The 21,898-nt window shown below is 38.5% G+C and overlaps 1 protein-coding gene across 1 annotated transcript in view; it reads right to left on the reverse strand.

Annotated features, from left to right (window-relative positions):
- Window positions 1–21,898, reverse strand: part of RNF169 (ring finger protein 169) — an 80,722-nt gene that overhangs the window by 21,455 nt on the left and 37,369 nt on the right. The window contains exon 3 of the mRNA XM_032359585.1: window positions 3,627–3,773. Coding sequence (XP_032215476.1) covers window positions 3,627–3,773 — 147 coding nt within the window. The remainder of the gene's footprint in view (window positions 1–3,626; window positions 3,774–21,898) is intronic.

A 21,898-nucleotide genomic window follows, 5' to 3' on the forward strand; every position in this document is an offset into this window, starting at 1 on the left:
CCGGTCAGATCTAACTCTTCCCAGGTATAGTCACTGTCACTGTCTTTCCTTAGATTCTCATCCTCTTCTGCCTGTACTGTTGCAAAAATCTAGTTACTGGTCTTGCTCGGCTGGCCTCTCTTCCCTCTGATCCTACCATACCATCAAGCACACGGATAGAATCCCATCACTCTACTCTCCGTGTACCATCATAGCATTTCAAAGCCTCCCTTCTGGGCATGCTATTATTCCCTTTGCTTAAAGCTCTTTGTGCCCCATTACCTGCCTAAAAAATATTCATTAGCTCTTCAGGGATATCTCAAATGCCACTTTCTCCGCAAGGGCTTCTAAATACCCCTAGAGTCAGCTTTTTCCATTTTCTTGATACTCATTCAGTTACCTTCATTTTATTTTAGACTCCTTTTTTGAGTTTTTCAATTTACATTTGAAGTTTCTTTATATGCACTTAGAAAAGAAGTCTGGAAGGATGGTTACCAAAAATGTTCATAAGGATTATCTCTAAGTTGCTGGGTGATGAGCAAGTTTTCACTTTTTCTTTGCTGTAACGAAAATTGTTATACCACATTGTTTTCCAACAATTCACAGTTATTGGTATTAACTGTATCATAACAAATCATAAATTGCCATGTCCATTGTATTTCCACTCCAAACTGATAACAACAGATGGTAAATCTTCTTCTAGGAAAAGCACTTTCCTCCATTTCAATTCAACTTGATAAATAAACATGAATCAAACACTTCATGATGTATAAGACACTGTAGGAGATTTTCAAATAGCTAGGATACATTTCTCTTACTCAACAAACTTATAAACCTAGTAGAGAAAAACAGATACAAAAGCATAATGTAAAGGAGAATGAAACTGGTCCTGTAAATTTACGAAGTTGGGAGGGGCGAGAGTAAATAATAGGAGGGAGAAACAAATGAGGAATCCCTCGAAGTTCCAGGAGGGTGACAGGTTTTGCACTGGGTATGGGCAGATGAATAGTCTTTCAACAGGTAAGCAGGGAAGCATTTCAATTAGATGAAAATGTAAGAGCAAAGACTAAGGAGGAAAAGAAAAAGTTATATATTTGGGGGCACTCAAACAGCTCTGTTTTCTAGTACTTGGGGGTATGAACAATGATGGGAAGAGCAGTTCAAACCATACTAAGGACCTGAACACTGGGGTAAAGAATTCTCGTTTAATTCCAGAGGAGGGGCGCCTGGGTGGTTCAGTGAGTTAAGCCTCTGCCTTCAGCTCGGGTCATGATCTCAGGGTCCTAGGATCGAGTCCCGCATTGGGCTCTCTGCTCAGCAGGGAGCCTGCTTCCTCCTCTCTCTCTCTGCCTGTCTCTCTGCCTACCCGTGATCTCTGTCAAGTAAATAAATAATTCCAGAGGAAATGGGGTGTCTTTTGGTGCAGAAAAGTAAAACAATCAGTTCAGCTCTAATCATATTGTTCTTTATATAAAATACAATCCCTTCAGCTGGCTTTCCACTGAGCCTCTCTTGGAGCCTCTCTTCGGTCCCAATTTTAATGCAGTCTTGGCAGACGAAATTATTTTTCCAATACTGAAGACTCTTAAGAGACATTTAAAGCAAAATCAGAGCTATTTAAAAATCCTCAAAAAGACAAAAGCAAACAGAAAAAGAGGTAAAATCACAGAAGTCTAAAATTTCAAGTGTTCATAAGTCAGTTTTTATTCCATGTGTTTTTGCATATAAAATTTTGTGAAACTGGCTATTACCAAAAAAAACAAAAACAAACACAAACAAACAAACAAAAACCCACCAAGTCTGAGGATTTATACTTCCTGATTACTTTTAAGATTACAATTGGGTTACAATTCTTTTTAAGATTACAAAATGCAGTTGATTTCTATTTCAAAGCCAGTAGTGGCAAAAGAAAAATTAATTAGACCCATTTCCTCGCCTTGACATGAATTAATACTAGAGATCATTTCCTGGAGGAAACTTGGATCTGGCAAGGCCAAAAACAGCAGGTTCTTTATATCAAAGGACTGCAGTGGAGGGTAAGCTCTCTTTGTCAAGATCCATTTGTCCTAAAGAGAAAGGTCCTTCTGGGTCATTTTGCTTAAGGGATCTAAAGGATGGCCCTGTTGGGGTGAGGAGGCAGAGCTGTAGTCTAGAGATCACAGACCGCAGTTGGGGCTGGCTGGGGCTATTAGTCAGAAAACACACTGTATGCACAAGGCTATCATATTTCATTCTCACCTTCCTAGCTAAATTGCATCCTCTCCAGTCTTTTTCCTTTTGTAGCTCCCAATGAACAGAGGATTAAGAGAATGCAAACATTTCAGGTTTGTTAAACTGAATCTTTTAGAAGGGTGAAACTCTCCAAAATCTAAGTGACTACTTTTAGTAAGTAAGTAAGTAATAATTATTATTGTTATAACTGGGATAAAAGATGCACAGTTAACAGCAAATACCACTGATTCAAGAAAGCTTAAATAATTTCATTTCCTAAAGTTCAGGAAAAATGCCTTTGCATTTCCAAAAGCACAGTGAAATTAAGCTGGCCAAAGTTGTACAGTCTGTTACAATGCTGGGACATGTTTAAAAGGCTAACTTCTGGTGCAGAGATTTTTTCCTCTATTCTCTATTATCTATCTTATATACAATAAAGCTTTATTAATCCCAGCTAATTAGAAAGTTAACCTGAAATACTAACAAGTTTAAATGACAAACTATTTTAATCTTTTTTTTTTTTTAAGATTTTACCCATCTATTTGATAGAGAGAGATCACAAGTAGACAGAGAGGCAGGCAGAGAGAGAGAGAGAAAAGCAGGCTCCCCGCTGAGCAGAGAGCCCAATGCGGGACTCGATCCCAGGACCCTGAGATCATGACCTGAGCCGAAGGCAGCGGCTTAACCCACTGAGCCACCCAGGCGCCCCAGTGAAAAACTATTTTAAAAGATTACAACTCTAAGTCTATCTTAAGTACACACAGCAAGCCACAGAAAATGTCTGATCCAGTATGATATACTAAAGAAAAAAACTCAATTATAATTATCCATTTGAGCATCCAGTGAGCCTTCCAAAAATGCTTTCTTACATACATTAAATATACCACCTACAACCTTTTCCAGGAATTTGCTTGGTAAATAAGTAACGAAAAAAATTCAGGCAAGATTTGGCAAGATTAGAGGTCTAATTAGGGTTAGTTTAAACTAAGTAATCTAATATTGAAGACCTACCTAATATCTAGCACTATGTTGCTTAAGGCATTAAAAAGAATAGCAGGAAATCAAATCCAAGTTTTATGGAAACCTAGCTTAGGATGTAAGATGTACAAAACTCAAACATCAAATAACAACACGTAGGTCAAAATGACAACATACGTATAAAATTTGCACAAGTAATATTCTATACTATGTCCCTCCCCTCACTCATTTTTTTTCTCTGACTATTCCCTTACTCTTTCTACCCAAGTCTGTTGTCCCACTCATGAATTATTCTCTCTAGCTCTCATCTGGAAACTAAGTTCTCCACTACTTGCATACTACACGGTCAGCAACTGTTACCACCCTCATAGCTCAACAACCCAGGTTTTCAGACCCAAGTGACCTGGGCTAACGACTGATTTTGAGACAGCTGTCCATCAAGATGGTGATCTACTTACATGCTCCAGATCTGTCTTCAGTGCTAATGGCTCATCTCTCTTCTTCTGGTCATCCATTTTCCTTTTCCCCGTTTCCATATCCTCTGATAACAGCCTGTGGATTTGATCTTCAGAGGTTTTCTCCTCTTGTAACTTTTCCTCTCTCAGCTAAAAATACAAATCACACCGTGAAGGAGAGTTTTAGGCAACGGCAGACTTCAAAACATCTACTCAGTAGTATATCAGAACGAACAGAACAGATCACATGGCAGTCTGGGACTATTTTTCTTACTAGATGTAAAGCCCTCTTAATTTTTAAGTAAGTCTGCTTTTATTTGATTCTTATCGAACATACACTGCATGGCTTAAGATTTAAATGCTCTGCATTCTTGAGCAATCTGAAATTATAAAAGCCAAGATAATACACATCATCAAAAAATAAGATTGATTCACTTAGCCAAAAAAGGTTGAACCTAAAAACGTTCCTTATTCCCATAAACCTGATTTAACTGCGTTAAGTGTAAAGAGCCCAGATAGAAGCTACAGAAGGCCAGAGAAGCGGGCGAGGCAAGGCAGTTCTTCAGTCCTAGAGGCAACAGAAAAAATTATCACAGTTTCAATGTTCTGCAATTTATGCTATTATCTTGTGGTCCACAGGGTAGGTAAAACTACATGGTTTACAAAGAAACTTAAGGTAGAGGCCTATGCTCCTAATATAGAGGAGAGAGCAAGGCATTATGAAAATAAGATGAGCTTTGGAATAAAAACCTGGGTTCTGGTGGTTCTGTCACTTAGTTACCAGCTATATGATCTTGGGCAGATGAAGCATCAGAAAGGATCATATTCTCACCTACAGAATAGAGATAATGCTACTCACTTTGCAGATACTGTTTTAAGAAATAAATGAGATAATATGAAGTACTTAATGTAGTGTCTTGCTGTGTCCTTATAGTACATTAAAAGTTTCCTTTCCAAATCTCCTTTTATTTTCTTCACTGCCTGGGGTTTTAATAAAACTTAAATGCCACAATGAATAGCAAAGCAATTCTAGGCTACTAATATTTTCAATCATATTTATAAAAAATAAATAAACCTAAAGAACAAATATTTTTCATTGGCTGTTGCCTCAGGGTTATAAAGCAAAATCAACAATAACAATAAACAACAATAAGACTTAGTCTTATCTTTCCAATTTCTATAGGTCTGATTCCTACAGGCCTGAACTAGTCTTTAACACACTGAGTCTAATTCAAGAGGTTACCAATATACAAAGAACACCATACACAATGTTATGTCAGGAAGGGACTCAAAAGAAACAACGTACTCCCAACTTGCCCCAAGTCAAACAAGAACACAAAGGGAAAAAAAGCAAATCCACAGCCAGGGAGACAGCAAGCCTAACATAAATGCTAACTGCCCACATGAAAGCTCAATGCCTTTTGATGATACTAGATGAGAAATTCTCGTTCAACAAATTGGCCAACAGCTACACAAATGGGTATTTCATTTTCACAATATGAACAGGCAGTGTGGCAAAAAATAGAACTAGTTTTAGCATTGCAAGAATTGCTATCATTTACCCAAGTCCTAGGTATAAGGTGTCATACATAACGTACATTATCTCATGTGAGAAAACGAAGTTCTAGGAATTCGGTAATGTGTTCAAATTCACAGAGCCATAGTCCTGGAGCTAGAATTCAAATCTAGGCTTATCTCAGTGGTTCTCATCTGAAGATGATTTTACTTCCCAGGGTACATCTAACAATGAATGCCTCGTTGTCACCACTGAGGGTGTGGGGTGTGCATACTACTGGTAGACAGTGGGTGGAAGCCAGGGATTGCTACTAAACCTCTTAAATGCACTGGAGAGCCCCCAATAACATACACAAACATTGTCATTTTTTTGAAACTATTAAATTTCCTATTTTATATATTTTAGCGTTTTGTTTAGTGGTTATCAGAGTTTGCATACTATGTCCTCTGGTTTTACCAGTGTTTTAAAGTATATCCTTTTGCTTCCTAATAATGTTTATTGTTGCTTTCAAAGTTTTTGACAATGAACTTTGACAACCACTATGGCTGGTGAAACCACCTTTCCATTGCAATGTTGAGTCTCTAACACTGTCATGTTAACACAGCTAAAAATTTTAAACTTGAAAAACCCACATATGGATTTAAATCTTCACTCGAATCGTGTTTGTGTCTTCTCCATACTGGGTTCTTTTTGTTTTGTTTTGTTTTTGTTTTTATTTCTTTTCAGCGTAACAGTATTCATTGTTTTTGCACCATACCCAGTACTCCGTGCAATTCGTGCCCTCCCCAATACCCACCACCTGGTTCCCCCAACCTCCCACCCCGCACCCCTTCAAAACCCTTAGGTTGTTTTTCAGGGTCCGTAGTCTCTCATGGTTCACCTCCCCTTCCAATTTCCCTCAGCTCCCTTCTCTCCATCTCCCGATGTCCTCCATGTTATTTGTTATGCTCCACAAATAAGTGCTCCACAAATAATATGCTCCACAAATAAGCTCCAATAATATGGAGCATACTGGGTTCTGTAGAAGTTATTTTCTTGTCCCTTCTGATAGTTTTTCATAAGGACTTAAGAACTTGGGTCTCTAGGAAAGAGTTTTCATATTCTGGGAAAATGCCTCAGGGACTGTCAGAAAGTAGCATATACACTTGAGTAAGAATTATCAACAGCTGCCCTGTACTGAACTTTTTTTTGTCCAGGCATTAGGTTTATAGAGCTATCCTCATTCAAACATTTAGGGCTCTGTGTGTATCCATCATTATCATTTTACAGACCCAAATATTAACACTCAGCAGTTAAAAGTTGCAGAGACTGAATACTGCAGAGCTTGGATTTTAAAGCAAACCACTGGCTTCAGAGATCAGGGTTTCCCAACCTCAGTACTTGGGGCCACATAGGTACTTTTTTGGGGGAGCTATACAGAGTCTGAGAAGAAGGCTCATGCATAATAAATACCTTATTTGGGAGCAGGAGTTAAGGACAGAGTAACATAACACGGAAAGAAAGCCAATAAAAGTGGTGTGACAGTTGGTCCAGTAACTGGCTACAAAGGACAATATGAGAAACCACATGAAACACATCTCAAGACTATCAGTGTGAAGTGAGAAAAAGGGAAACAGATCAATTGACTCCAACCTCCCACGGACCGAAGTTCGCTCCGCAGTGTGTTAAACCCCCCTGACGCTGGCTTGTACAACTTGAGCAAGTTCCCACGGTGGGCACTGCCACAGCAATAACAGAGAAGCCCAATGCTAACATCAAGAGGCAGGCAGTAGGAGCTAAATGAGATCTCAAGCTGCGCCAAAGTGAAGCTGCCTACAACTGTAAAAGCAATGATTTTTACTGCCTCTTTTAGATGCTAATTATTAGAGAAAAACTACTGACTTCTGTACATTCATCTCATACCCAGTCACATTACCACGAAATACCATGTAATTTTTTCCTGAAAATATCTTTACTTTGCCTTCACTAGTTTTTTTTAAGATTTCATTTATTGATTTGAGGGAGAAAGAGAGCATGCACAAGCAGGGGGAGGAACACAGGGATGAAGACACTCCCCGATGAGCAGAGAGCCCGGCGCCTGCCCGGCTTGATCCCAGGACCCTGAGATCATGACTTGAGCCCAAGGCAGACATTTAACTGACTGAACCACCCAGGTGCCCCCTTCATGTGTCTAAACTGGTATACCTGAGAGCACCAAAATTCATTTATCCACTCAAGTGCTGGACATTTGGGTAGTATTTAGTTTGGGGGTATTATGAATAAAGCTGCTAAAAAAACAAGTCTTTTTGTGGACAGATGTTTTATTTTGCCTGGCTACATAGCTACAAGTAGAACTGCTGGGTTACATAGTAAGTATATGGATTTTTTTATTTTTGTTTTTTAAAGATTTTATTTATTTGTCAGAGAGAGAGCACAAGCAGAGGGAGCAGCAGGAAGAGGGAGAAGCAGACTCCCCGCTGACCAAGGAGACTGACGTGGGACTCAATCCCAGGACCCCCAAATCATGACCTGAATCAAAGTCAGCCGCTTAACTGACCGAGCCACCCAGGCGTCCCTAGTAAGTATATGTTTAAAATTAAAACGTAATTGTCAAAATGTTTCCCATCGTGGTCATACCATTTTATACTCCCACTAGCAATGCATGAGAGTTTCAGATGATTCATAGTTTCATATTCATTCTCACTCTTGGAATGGTTAGCCTTTTAATTTTAGCCATTCTAGAGGATGTAAGGAGACATTCCACTGTGGCTTTAATAACTATTTCCCTGTGGGCTAATTACACTGAGCGTCTTTCCATGTGTGTAGAAGCATATCTTCTTTTGTAAAGTATCTGGTCAAATCTTTCACTCTTATTATTATTATTATTATTATTAACCTTATTGTTTGCTAGGTGCAAGAGTTCTTTACAAATTCTGGATACAAATCACACATTTTGAGAATATTTTCTCCTGGTATTTGCTTTGCCCTTTTATTTCCTTAACAAGTAAAAAAAAAATTTTTTTTTAAAGATTTTCTTTATTTATTTGACAGAGAGACATCACAAGTAGGCAGAGAGGCAGGCAGAGAAGCAGGGGAAGCAGGCTCCCTGCTGAGCAGAGAGCCTGATGTAGGGCTCGATCCCAGGACCTGAGATCATGACCTGAGCCAAAGGCAGAGGCTTAACCCACTGAGCCATCCAGGTGCCCCAACAAGTAAAAATTTTTACTTTGATAAAGTCCAGTATGTCAATTTTTTTCTTTTGTGATTAGGATTTTTTGTGTTGCTGTCTAGAAAATCTTTGCCTATCCCAAGGTCAACGTTTTTTTCTTCTGTGTTTTCTTCTGCATAATTTTAGCTTGTAAGTTTAGTCTATGACCATTTCGAACCAACTTTTGTATATTGTATAGAGATCAAGATTCACTTTTACATATTCATAGGATATTCAGTTTGTTCCAGCACGACTGTGGACAAGACTATTCTTTTGCCACTGAATTACTTTTGTGCCTTGATGAACATTAGTTGACTATATATGAGTGAGTCTATTCCAGCACTATATTCCATTCTATTCCATTTATCTATATGTCTTTTCCTTATGCCAATACCATACTGTCTCAGTGACTAGCATCATAGCAATTCTTGAAATCTGGTAGTAAAGTCCCCCAGAACAACATTCATTATTCACAGACAAATAATGCTCCATCTAGAACAACCACTAGAATCTACAAAAAGGCTATTAGAAATACTGAAGAAGTTTTAGCAAGGTAATAGGATAGAATAGCAAAATATAAAAATCAATTATGTCTTCATTGACTCACATGAACAACTAGAAAATGAAAATTCAAAAATACCATTTATAGTAACATCGAAAATATCAAATACTTAAGATAAATCTGACAAAAGATGTGGAAACTGAAAGCCACAAATACTGCTGACGTATCAAAAAAGAACAAAACAGGATATATCATGTTGATGGGTCTGAAGACTCAATATTATTGAGATGCCAATTCTGCCTCAATTGATCTACAGGTACAATGCAATCTCAATCAAAATCCTAGAAGGTGGTGTTGTTGTTGTTGGAGGAGGAACTGGCAGGCTGATACTAAAATATATAGAGAAGGAAGAACAAAGATAACTTTGAAAAAGAACAATCTGGATAATTAACACTATGAGATTTCAATAATTGTTGTAAAGCTACAACATTCAATCAAAACAGCATGATAATGGTATAAAAATAAATAGGTCAATGGTACAGATAGAATATACAGTTTAGAACCTAACTCACAAATATATAGAGAACTGATTTTTGACAAAGGTATGAAAGCAATCCAGTGGAGAAGGGATAGTCTTTTCAACACAGTACTGGAACAATCGAATATCCATATGCACAAAAAGGACCTTGGATCTACACTCACATCAGGTATAAAAATTAACTCGAAATGGATCATAGACCTAAATGTAAAGCCTAAAACTATAAAGCTCCCGGAGAAAATCTCTGTGAACTTAGGCTGTGCAAAGAATTCTTAAATATAACCCCAAAAGTACAATCTACAAAGAAAAAAAAACTATAAACTATCTTTCATGAAAGTTAAAAGTTTCTGCTCTTCAAAAGACTCTAGGAGAATGAAAACACTGACACGGACTGAGAGGAAAACATCTGCAAAGCACATACCTGATAAAAGATTTGTATCCAGAACATACAAAGATCACTCAAAATTGAAAAGCAAGAAAGCATGTGACCAACTTTAGAAATAAGGCAAAAGATGTGAACAGACATTAAGCCAAAGAAAATATATGGAAAGCAACTAAACACATGAAAAGATGTTTAAGATCATTAGTCGTTAGGGAAATGCAAATTTTAAAACCAAAATGAGATACCATTACATAACAATTGAAACTGCTAAAATGAAATAGACTAACCATACCAAATGTTGGCAAACATCGAGAGAAACCAGAACTTTCATACACTATTGGTAGGAATTAAAATAGTAAAATCACTTTGGAAAAGTTTGGCAGTTTCTTAAAAAACAAAACACACATCTACCATATGATCCAGCCATTTCAGTCCTACACATTTACCCTTCTAAGAAAAAAAAGACTTGTCTATACAAAGACATACATGAATGTTCATAGCAGCTTTCTTCATAACAGCCAAGAACTAGAAATAACCCAAATGTCTATCCGTGGGCATATAAGGTAAACAGATTGTGCATATGCATACAATGAAATACTACTCAGCAATAAAAAAATAAAATACTGATACAGGCAACACAGTGAATGAATCTCAATATAATTTTGCTGAGTTTTTTGAAAAAGCCAAACAAAAAGAAAAAAGAGACACACTAGACTTCATCCAAATTAAAAACTTTGTGCATAGGACACATTATCAATAAAGTAAAAAGATGACCTAAGAGTTATCTACACTAAGAGTGTGGGAGAAGATATTTGCAAATCATATAACTTATAAGGATTTCATACTCAACATACTAAAGAGCTCTTACGACACAACCCAGTTCAAAATTAAGCAAAGGACTTGAATAGATATTTCTCCAAAGAAGAGACACAGGTGGTCAATAAGGTACTCAACATCATTATTCATAAGGGAAATGCAAATCGAAATCATTATGAGATAACCATTAAAATGACTATCACAAAAACATTTTTTTAAAAGATTTTATTTATTTATTTGACAGACAGAGATCACAAGTAGGCAGAGAGGTAGGCAGAGGGCGGTGGCGGGCGGTGTGTGGGGGGGGTGCGTGTAGCAGGCTCCCCGCTGAGCAGAGAGCCCAATGTGGGGCTTGATCCCAGGACTCTGGGATCATGACCTGAGCTGAAGGCAGAGGCTTTAACCCACTGAGCCACCCAGGTGCCCCTATCACAAAAACATTTTTTTAAAGATTTTATTTATTTATTTGACAGAGATCACAAGTAGGCAGAGAGGCAGGCAGAGAGAGGAGGAAGCAGGCTCCCTGCCGAGCAGAGAGCCTGAGGCGGGCTCAATCTCAGGATCCTGAGATCATGACCTGAGCCGAAGGCAGAGGCTTTAACCCACTAAGCCACCCAGGCGCCCCTCACAAGAACATTTTTTAAAAAAGTAACAAGTACCAACAGGAATGTGGAGAAACTGGAGCCCTCAGACATGGTTGGTAGGAATGTAAAATGGTGCAGCTGTTGTGGAAAAGTTTGACGATTTCTCCAAAAACTGAACATACCATCACCCATATGACCCAGTTATTCTACTCCTAGGTATATACCCAAAAAACCTGAAAACCAAAACTCAAAACAAATACTGGTACACCAGGGTGTATTGCAGCATTAATCACAACTGCTGAAAAGTGGGAATAACCCAAGTGTTCAAGAGATGAATGGATAAACAAGATATGATCTGTCCATACAATGGTATGTTATTCAGCCACAAGAAGAAATGAAATACTAAGACATGCAATAGTGTAGACAAACCTCCAAAACATTATGCTATGTGAAATAAGCAGACCAAAAGTACAAATACTGTATGATTCCATTAATATACCTAGAATAGGCAAATCTGTAGAAATAGGAAGTTAGGTTAGAGGTTACCGGGGGCTAGGGGAATGGAGAAATGGGGAGATATTGATTAATGGGTACAGGGTTTCTGTTTGGAGTGATGAAAAAAAGAGAGCAGTGACAACTGCACAACACTGTGAACGTACTTAAGGACACTGAACTATACAACTTAAAATGGCTAAAACGGCAAATTTTACGTTATATATATTTAATAGCACTTAAAAAAAATGTTAAGTGTTGGGGTGCCTAGGTGGCTCAGTGGGTTAAAGCCTCTGCCTTCAGCTCAGGTCATGATCCCAGGGTCCTGGGACTTAGCCCTGCATTGGGCTCTCTGCTCAGCAGGGAGCCTGCTTCCCTTCCTCCCTCTCTCTGCCTGCCTTTCTGTCTACTTGTGATTTCTGTCTGTCAAATAAATAAACAAAATCTTTAAAAAAAAATGTTAAGTGGCATATAACCTATTCTGTAAGTATCATTAAGTTCCAGCTAGCTTTCTATCCTCTTAGATACTACAATAAATACCTTGCATGACAGGTTCACTCTAGGCAATATTTTAGAGACACGATTCAACTAATCTCCTGGTCAGAACCAGGTAAGTGAATTTTCCCCTAACAGCTAAACACAAAGCCAAACAAAATTCCTAGCCACAGGGCAACGTTCCAGAGATAGAACAGGCTACTGAGCTCACTGGATTCTTAAACCCTACTCATGCGAGTTCAGAAATGCCTGTACAGTATTTGTAGCTAATTCATCTGTCTTGAACAGCTAATACTCGTTTCACCATGAAAAATTATCTTCAAAATTGTACAATCTAGCTATCAATATCCAGGCACTCATTTTATTGTTCTCTCCACTTTTATATTTGTTTGAATATTGCAAAAATTTGAAATTTTGAAATCATTTCTAACATCTGTTACGCTAGTTAACAAACCTCAGGCACTAGATGATTATAGAAATAAAAGGGCTTATCAGAGCCTATGAAGTGAAGGTTCTGATCATAGTATTTCGAGGGCTATATAACTACTCCAAAGCGTGTATTATCTAGGAGTACTTTGAATGTTAACTAGCCATGCTTAGAGATTAAAATAAAACAGATACATATACCACACTATTTCATATGAAATATTTTCAAGTCTCTTTTATAACATCCAGAAAGTACTTCTATTATGGATTTTCTAAAATAAATTACCGGCATCTAGCTACTTGTTTTCAAATCTCTTGACCCCCAGACACTATGGAGCTTCTTTTGAAGGGGAGCATGGAACTGTGTCCTATTGATTCTTTTTTTTTTTTTAAGATTTTTAAAAAATTTATTTATTTGACAGATCACAAGGCAGAAAGAGAGAAGGAAGCAGGCTCCCCGCTGAGCAGAGAGCCCGTTGCGGCAGGATCCTGGGATCACGACCTGAGCTGAAGGCAGAGGCTTTAACCTACTGAGCCACCCAGGCACCCTGTGTCCTACTGATTCTTGATTTCCTCTCTCCTGCTTGAGTTCTAGACTAGTATCTGTGTTCAGAAAGTTCAGTTACACAAATAATTACAGAGTACTAGAGGCTACGTGTCAGCATATTTTTAGTGCTGAGGATATAGCTCTGCTCAACAATGACAAAGTGGTTCGCACTGGGCTTACATTCTTGCAGAATGCAAGTGAAGTGAACAGTAAGGTTGGACCAAACAATTTTGAAAGGTCCTTCCAACAAATACTCTCTGTGATACAAATTGTACTGCTGTGGTGACCAACTAGTCCCCATGCTTTGGGGAAGCTTCTCTCAATTGCACAACAAAAGGTAACCAACCAACCAGCCGAGCAAACACAGAGCTGGTGGGAGGAGGGCTGCCCGACACTTTTTAAAGACAAGCGGCTCATTCATCCGTAATTTCCTCATTTTCTTATCTGAATTAGTATAATGGTCCACTGCCCAATGACAGACTACAGAAATAGTTTGTGACAACTGTAGGACCATAAAGCTTCCTTCACGGTGTTTCATTTATCTGCCTCCTACCAACAAGTGATAACAAATTTTTCCTATAAATGAAGATGATGATAAAAGAAAACATTCAGTAAATTATAAGAGTTACACACATGTAACTCATTTCCTACATTTTCTAGTTATCTCCAGGCCAAAGGGTCTCAAACTGGGATCCTAGACCCCTAAGATATCCACAAAAGTGGTAATGGGAATCTTTAAGTTAATTTTCAACAAAAAGATTAACAATCTTACAGATCATACACTTACAGCCCATAAGGTTGTAAGTGTAAATACCACTAAATACCACCATCTCAATAAATGGGTCGAATACATTTTTGTTGATGTCTAGGGCTTATTCTTTAATTGATGGTATTGAAAAAATTTTCAATTCTTAGGGAGCTTATGAAAGGAATATAAGCTGATAAAGTAGTATAGTACCACTGCTTCAGAACCATTACTTCAAGCATAATGAACCTGTTAATCAAATTAGTGTCAGAACATTTTAATTTACTTTGGTATCTAGAGAAGTCAGTGCTTTACATCTTCTATCTGGTTCCTAGAGTCTCATTTGATACTAATGGCTACCACTTCTATAGGGTCTAACTGGTGATTATTGCTGATGCTGCCACCAAAAAAAAAAGCATTTGGGGTAAACTAGAACTATGCGCAGTTTCCGTTTCAAAGCATCCGATATCATAACAAATGATCTCTTGCATACAAGGCTAAAGCCTTGATTTCTACTTGAGCAATCACATAAATAGCACCAAAGCAACTGACTTGCTCTTATGATTCTTCCCTAATTTTAAAGGTATCATATGGATGACACTATGCTCCCTTAACTTTAAATTCTCAAACACCTTTCAATTTAAATGTTATGTTTAGAATTAAGCACCTATAAATATTTATGCCTAGATAACATTTTACAAATTTTCTCCTTTATGTAATAAGGTATTTAAAATTACTCCGAATAGGTTTTAAATTACATGCATTATGCAGAAATGCATATAAAAGTAACTGCAGGCATTCAAGTTGACATGTAAATTCAGCCAGCAGATACTGTAGAAGGCAGATGTTTAGTTGCCAAGCTAAAAGGCCGAATGAATTACAGGGAACTCACCTATGAGAAGTAGAAAGAAAGGTCACTAAGTAATCAATTATGAAAAGGCAAAGACAGACTTCTTCACTGTCCAAAGTTCAAGAAAATTTGAATTCATTTGATTCATACCACTAACTTTCCATTCTCCAACTATGACTTTTCCATGGTCAGTCACTGCTTACTTAAATGAACAAATGGTAGCAATGGAGGGGGTTACTTGTGCTAGATATTTCAGAATTCCAAATTTTGAAGAATAATGATAATCCCTATATATGGATTACTACGTGCCAGGCATTATTTCATAGTAACCCTATAAGCTAAGTACTATGGTGTACATTTTACAGCTTAAGAACTAAGACACAGAGAGACAAACTAACCTGCCCAAATTCACACACAGAGCCAGTATCTGAACTCAGACAGTTGGCTCTTACTCATTTTAATATAATGTCGCTCGGCGTAGTATAAATTATCCACACTGCATCTGTATTGTTACCTGTAGAATACATGCTTTTTTTTTTTTTTTCAGTTTAAGATAAACAGAAATGTTGAGTCTCAGATATAAGAAGCAGCAAAGGAGATTTTATTTTTTTTTTTTAAAGATTTTATTTATTTATTTGACAGAGATCTCAGAAAAGACAGAGAGGGAGGCAGAGAGAAAGGAGGAAGCAGGCTCCCTGCTGAGCAGAGATTTTCCCTATGCGGGGCTCGATCCCAAGACCCTGGGACCATGACCTGAGCCGAAGGCAGAGGCCTTAACCCACTGAGCCACCCAGGTATCCCGCAAAGGAGATTTTAAACTCTCATTTGTATCCAGAAAAATATAACAATGCTTGCAATTCCATTGAAAGCAGATTACTTGTGAATTTTCACACAAATCTGGCTAGAGATGAAGAAATTTTTTTAAATTATCTTGTGAAATCTTTTTGAAATATCATTTTTAAAAGTTATTTTTCATTCTTGAATGGTTTTTGGCTTTAAGGAAAATGTTAGTATATATGTGATATATTACGGTAATATTTTCTGTTATTCAATATAATCATAAAAATGTTGGCATGCTTCTAAATTTATTGATACGGAAAGTTTCACATGATATGCGGAATAAAAATATCAGTAAAAATGACTTGTACAGGGGCGCCTGGGTGGCTCAGTGGGTTAAAGCCTCTGCCTTCAGCTCAGGTCATGATCCCAGGGTCCTGGGATCGGGAGCCTGCTTCCTCCTCTCTCTCTCTTCCTGCCTCTCTGCCTACTTGTGATCTCTGTCTGTCAAATAAATAAATAAAATCTTAAAAAAAAAAAAATGACTTGTACAGGTTGCCTGGGTCGCTCAGTTGGTTAAGCATCTGCCTTTGGCTCAGGTCATGATCCCAGGGTCCTGGGATCAAGTCCCACACAGTCTCCCTGCTCAGCAGGGAGTCTGCTTCTCCCTCTGCCCTTCCCCCTGCTCATTCTCTCTCTCTCTCTCTCTCTCTCACAAAAATAAATGAGTAAAACTACATTAAGAAAATGGCTTGTATAATATGATTCCAAATCTATTTTGTGAAAAGTCTTAGGCTTTATGATAAACATTTAAATGTCATTATTAAAGGTGGCAAGATTACTGGTAATATTTCCTTTCTTCTTTAAATCTTTTCACTACCTGAACTTCTTCGCTTTTTATAATTCTGTTTACTTTTATAAGCAGGAAAAAAATTTAATTTATTAAAATCTTCATTCATCCATATTTTTTATTTTGTAAGAGTTTTATAAACAAGAGTTGCAACTGCTCTACAAAATTCCCTAGTTTGGCTTTCATAGGTGGTATTGAAATGACTTTATAAAAACTATTATACTAATACAGTAATCTTATAACTACTGATCCTCTCCTCTCACAAATCAAAAAGATAAGGAAAGATAGCACATCACAGAAATCACTTGAATAGCCTATTAGTATAATTACATTTGATCAGGCTTTGCATTTCCTGAATGTTATTTTCTTTGAAAAGCTATTAGGTGATAAAGTTGCTCCTGATCTTGTCTGAATAGCTGCAAATAGCAAAAAAAAGAAAAGAAAAGAAAAGAAAAGAAAACAACCAGGTTAAACATTTTTAGATTTTTCAGCAACAGCTGTTCTTCCCTCAGGCAGTCAAAATACAATTTATTGTTTTGAGTTTTTCCTTCTTTTTTTTTTTTAAGATTTTATTTATTCATTTGACACAGAGAGATCACAAGTAGGCAGAGAGGCAGGCAGAGAGAGAGAGGAGGAAGCAGGCTCCCCGCGGAGCAGAGAACCTGATGCGGGACCCGATCCCAGGACCCTGAGATCATGACCTGAGCTGAAGGCAGCGGCTTAACCCACTGAGCCACCCAGGCGCCCGAGTTTTTCCTTCTTAATACCACCTAGCTTACCTTCCCTTAAGGTACTATGTACTATGAGATGTACTATGAGATACTATACCTATTTTCTGGTTCTAGAAATAGGCACATCAGCACCTGCCAAAAGCAGGCACTTCCTCAAAGATTACACAATAATATTTCAGAGGAATAAGAAAAAAATAACAAATATTGCAGCAAAAAGAATTCTAGAAATTTTAAAAACATATCTAGTTCTATTGTGAGCCAGCTCTACATCCCTACACAAGCCATTTATCCATTTATTTATTTATTTATTTTAGATTTTTTATTTATTTGACAGGGAGAGAGAGATCACAAGTAGGCAGAGAGGCAGGCGGGGTGTGGGGGGGGCGGGGGAAGCAGGCTCCCTGCAGAGCAGAGAGACGTGGAGCTCGATCCTAGGACCCTGGGATCCAGACCTGAGGCGAAGGCAGAGGCTTTAGCCCACTGAGCCACCCAGGTGCCCCACACAAGCCATTTATCTTAAAAGAAGGAGCTTTGAAACTAGATGATCGACCAATGGATTCAATCATCGTTCAGTGAATACCTCTGTGCAAGATCCTACAGTAAACTGCTCCCACTGCCTTCTCACCCATGATTTCAGTGCCGGCAGTTTCAGTCAACCATGGTCTGGAAGCAAAAGATCCTCCTTCTGACATACCATCAGGTCAACAGTAGCCTAACTCTACCTCACAGTCAGTGCCTACTCACTTCACTTCATCTCATCACACGGGTATTTCATCACCTACATTACCAGGAGAAGGGTAAATACAGTACATGAAGATATTCTGAGAGAGAGAGGGAGAGACCACATTCACAGAACTTTTATTACAATATACTGTTATAATAACTATTTTATTATTAGTTATCATTGTTAACCACTTTACTATGCCTAATTTATAAGTTAAGCTTTATCATAAGTATGTATATGCAGGAAAAACCACAGTATATACAGCGTTTGGTACCATCCACAATTTCCGGCACCCACTGGGAGTCATGGACCGTATGTCCCATGGATCAGTGGGATGACTTTATCTTACACGCAGTGGAGAGTTAAAGAGACTAAACAGATCCACCTTGAAAAATTTTACAATCTAATAGGAAAGAAAAATTTAAATGAGCATTCTGCTGTTTCGACAGTATGCCAGAACATATTTTAAACTTTCTAGGTAAATACAAGCTCCTTTTAAAATAAATGGAATTTTTAAAAAGGCGTGGGGGGGTGGGGCTGCTGAAGGCCAGCTCAACATTCAGCTCGTGATGCACTGAATAGCCAAATACACTTAAATGTTCTAGAGAGAGGAAAAAGAGAGACAGAGAGCATGAGCAGGGGGAGGGACAGAGGGAGAACCAGGCTCCTCGATGAGCGCGAAGCCTGATCAGGACTCTGGGATTATGACCTGAGGGGAAGGTAGAAGCTTAACCTACTGAGCCACCCAGGTGTGCATGAAATGTGCTAGATTTAATAAAGTGCATTATATTTTAAGTTCATGGCATAAAAATAATAAAAGAGACTTTAAAGATACATAATTTCAAAATCAATTAGCTTCTACAAGTTTACTTACCTTGAAAAAATTCTTTCACAAAAGTTAGGATCTGCCTTATAGAGACAGTGTTCACTTTGGTAACCCATTGACCATATCTGATTACCCTGTGCTCTGGCTGAGGACTAAGAACTGCATACATACTACTTGAATAATTCAGCCAGCAATGGGGAGAAAATACTCCTCAAAAATGAAACCAGTAGGGAGGGAGAAAAAAGAAAATGGATAGGTCAGTAAACCAATTCAGAGAAAGCCTAAACCACTCATGTGACCCACAGAATTACCGAGAGCAGTTCATCTTTCCCACTACAAAAACCAGGGAGATAAGCAGTCTAGAAGCAGAGGTTGTTTTTTTCCCCTACTTTCAACCTCTCAGAGTCCAATGATTCAAAGAAGGCAAACAAGAGCATGTGGATTATAGGTTTCCTAACTCTGACATAAAGCAACTATTTAAACATGTGGTCTAAAAACTATATGGACAGAAGAAATAATGGTGTAAAAATAAGCTTAATCCAATCAATAAATAGAACTTACAGAGAGGAATCAATTATTTCAAAAGACAAAAATCACTAACAGTCTTACATAGAATAGAAACATGAAGATATCAATATTGAAATAATTTGCTAAAATTTTTTGATTTCAACATTATAGACAAGAATATAACAAGAATATATATATATACACACACACACTATATACACACACACACAAAACACACACCTATATATACACATGTACATACACATACGTATTCAAGAATGAATACAACAAAACTATTAAAAAAAAAAAACTATTTCCTTAAGCAATGTAACAAGACAGAGGACTGAGCACATGTTAATTTTCTCTTTCCACTTAAAAACCCCATAAAATGTCAAGGAAAAAAAGAAGCCAGGAACTTTTTTCAATCAATATAATACATCTATAGGGACGCCTGGGTGGCTCAGTTGGTTAAGCAGCTGCCTTTGGCTCAGGTCATGATCCCAGCATCCTGGGATCGAGTCCCACATCGGACTCCTTGCTCAGCAGTGAGCCTGCTTCTCCCTCTGCCTCTGCCTGCCATTCTGTCTGCCTGTGCTCGCTCTCTCCCCCTCTCTCTCTCTGATAAATAAATAAAATCTTTAAAAATATATATATATAATACATCTATAAAAGCATGGGGGTGGGGGGGGAGGAAGCATGCCATTAGTAGTCAAGTTTACAAATGCTCAAAAGATAGAACCGGTTTTCACGTTCAAAGACTGTGAACAAGTGATGTGCAGAAAACGTATAAATGACCAGCAAATATACGATGCTCCTCCTAGCTAGTAATCAGGGAAATGTAAATTAAAACAATGAGATATCATTTTTATCTAGCAGATTAATAAAATACTAAAAATAATGATAAAAGTGGGGTGCCTGGGTGGCTCAGTGGGTTAAAGCCTCTGCCTTCGGCTCAGGTCATGATCATAGGGTCCTGGGATCGAGTCCCACATGGGGGGGGCGGTGTCACTGCTCAGCAGGGAGCCTGCTTCCTTTTCTCTCTCTCTCTCTCTCTCCCCGTCTGCCTCTCTGCCTACTTGTGAGCTCCATCTGTCAAATAAATAAATAAAATCTTTTTTAAAAAATGATAAAAGTTTGGCAAAGATTTAAAGAAAGGGGACTCTCTTTTACTGATGGTGAGAGCATTAGTTGAAAAAACGTCTTTCTAAAAGGCAATTTTTTAGGGGCGCCTGGGTGGCTCAGTGGGTTAATCCTCTGCCTTCGGCTCAGGTCATGATCCCAGGGTCCTGGGATAGAGGCCTGCATCGGGCTCTCTGCTCAGCAGGGAGCCTGCTTCCACCTCTCTCTCTCTGCTTGCCTCTCTGCCTGCTTGTGATCTCACTCTCTCTGTCAAATAAATAAAATCCTTAAATAAATAAATAAATAAATAAATAGATAAGTAAATAAATAAAAGGCGATTTGTTGGAGCCCTTGGGTGGCTCAATTGGTTGAGCAGCTTCCCAGGGTCCTGGGATCAAGAGCTGAATGTCAGACTCCCAGCTCAGTGGGGAGTCTGCTTCTCCCTCTCCCTCTGTCCCTCTTCCCCCGACTTGTGATGGCTCTCTCTCTAATAAATAAAATCTTTTTTTTTAATTTTTTGACTTTTTTATAAACATATAATGTATTATTAGCCCCAGGGGTACAGGTCTGTGAATCACCAGGTTTACACACTTCACAGCACTCATCATAGCACATACCCTCCTCAATGTCCATAACCCTACCACCCTCTCCCAATGCCCCTCCCCCCAGCAACCCTCAGTTCGTTTTGTGAGATTAAGAGTCTCTTATGGTTTGTCTCCCTCCCGATCCCATCTTGTTTCATTTATTCTTTTCCGACCCCCCAAACTCCCCACGTTGCATCTCCACTTCCTCATATCAGGGAGATCTATGATAGTTGTCTTTCTCCGATTGACTTATTTCGCTAAGCGTAATACCCTCTAGTTCCATCCATGTTGTCGCAAATGGCAAGATTTCATTTCTTTTGATGGCTGCATAGTATTCCATTGTGTATATATACCACATCTTCTTTATCCATTCATCTGTTGATGGACATCCAGGTTCTTTCCATAGTTTGGCTATTGTGGACATTGCTGCTATAAACATTCAGGTGCATATGCCCCTTCGGATCACTACGTTTGTATCTTTAGGGTAAATACCCAGTAGTGCAATTGCTGGGTCATAGGGTAGCTCTATTTTCAACTTTTTGAGGAACCTCCATGCTGTTTTCCAGAGTGGTTGCACCAGCTTGCCTTCCCACCAACAGTGTAGGAGGGTTCCCCTTTCTCCGCATCCTCGCCAGCATCTGTCATTCCCTGACTTGTTAATTTTAGCCATTCTGACTGGTGTGAGGTGGTATCTCATTGTGGTTTTGATTTGTATCTAATAAATAAAATCTTAATTTAAAAAATAAAAGGCAATTTGTTAATATCCACCAAAATACAAACTGCACATCCCATTTGCCCTGGAACTTTCACTTCTAGGAATCTAAACTAAAGGAAGTACTAGCTTGCATATGTTCCTGTGTATTCAGCATAACATCTCTTTAAAACTGGGAGAAATTGGGGGTGCCTGGGTGGCTCAGTGGGTTAAAGCCTCTGCCTTGGGCTCAGGTCATGATCCCAGGGTCCTGGGATCAAGCCCCGCCTTGGGCTCTCTGCTCAGCAGGGAGCCTGCTTGCTCCTCTCTCTCTGCCTGCCTCTCTGCCTACTTGTGATCTCTGTCAAATAAATAAATAAAATCTT

The sequence above is a fragment of the Mustela erminea genome, chromosome 9 (assembly GCF_009829155.1).
Source record: "Mustela erminea isolate mMusErm1 chromosome 9, mMusErm1.Pri, whole genome shotgun sequence".
Taxonomy (NCBI): domain Eukaryota; kingdom Metazoa; phylum Chordata; class Mammalia; order Carnivora; family Mustelidae; genus Mustela; species Mustela erminea.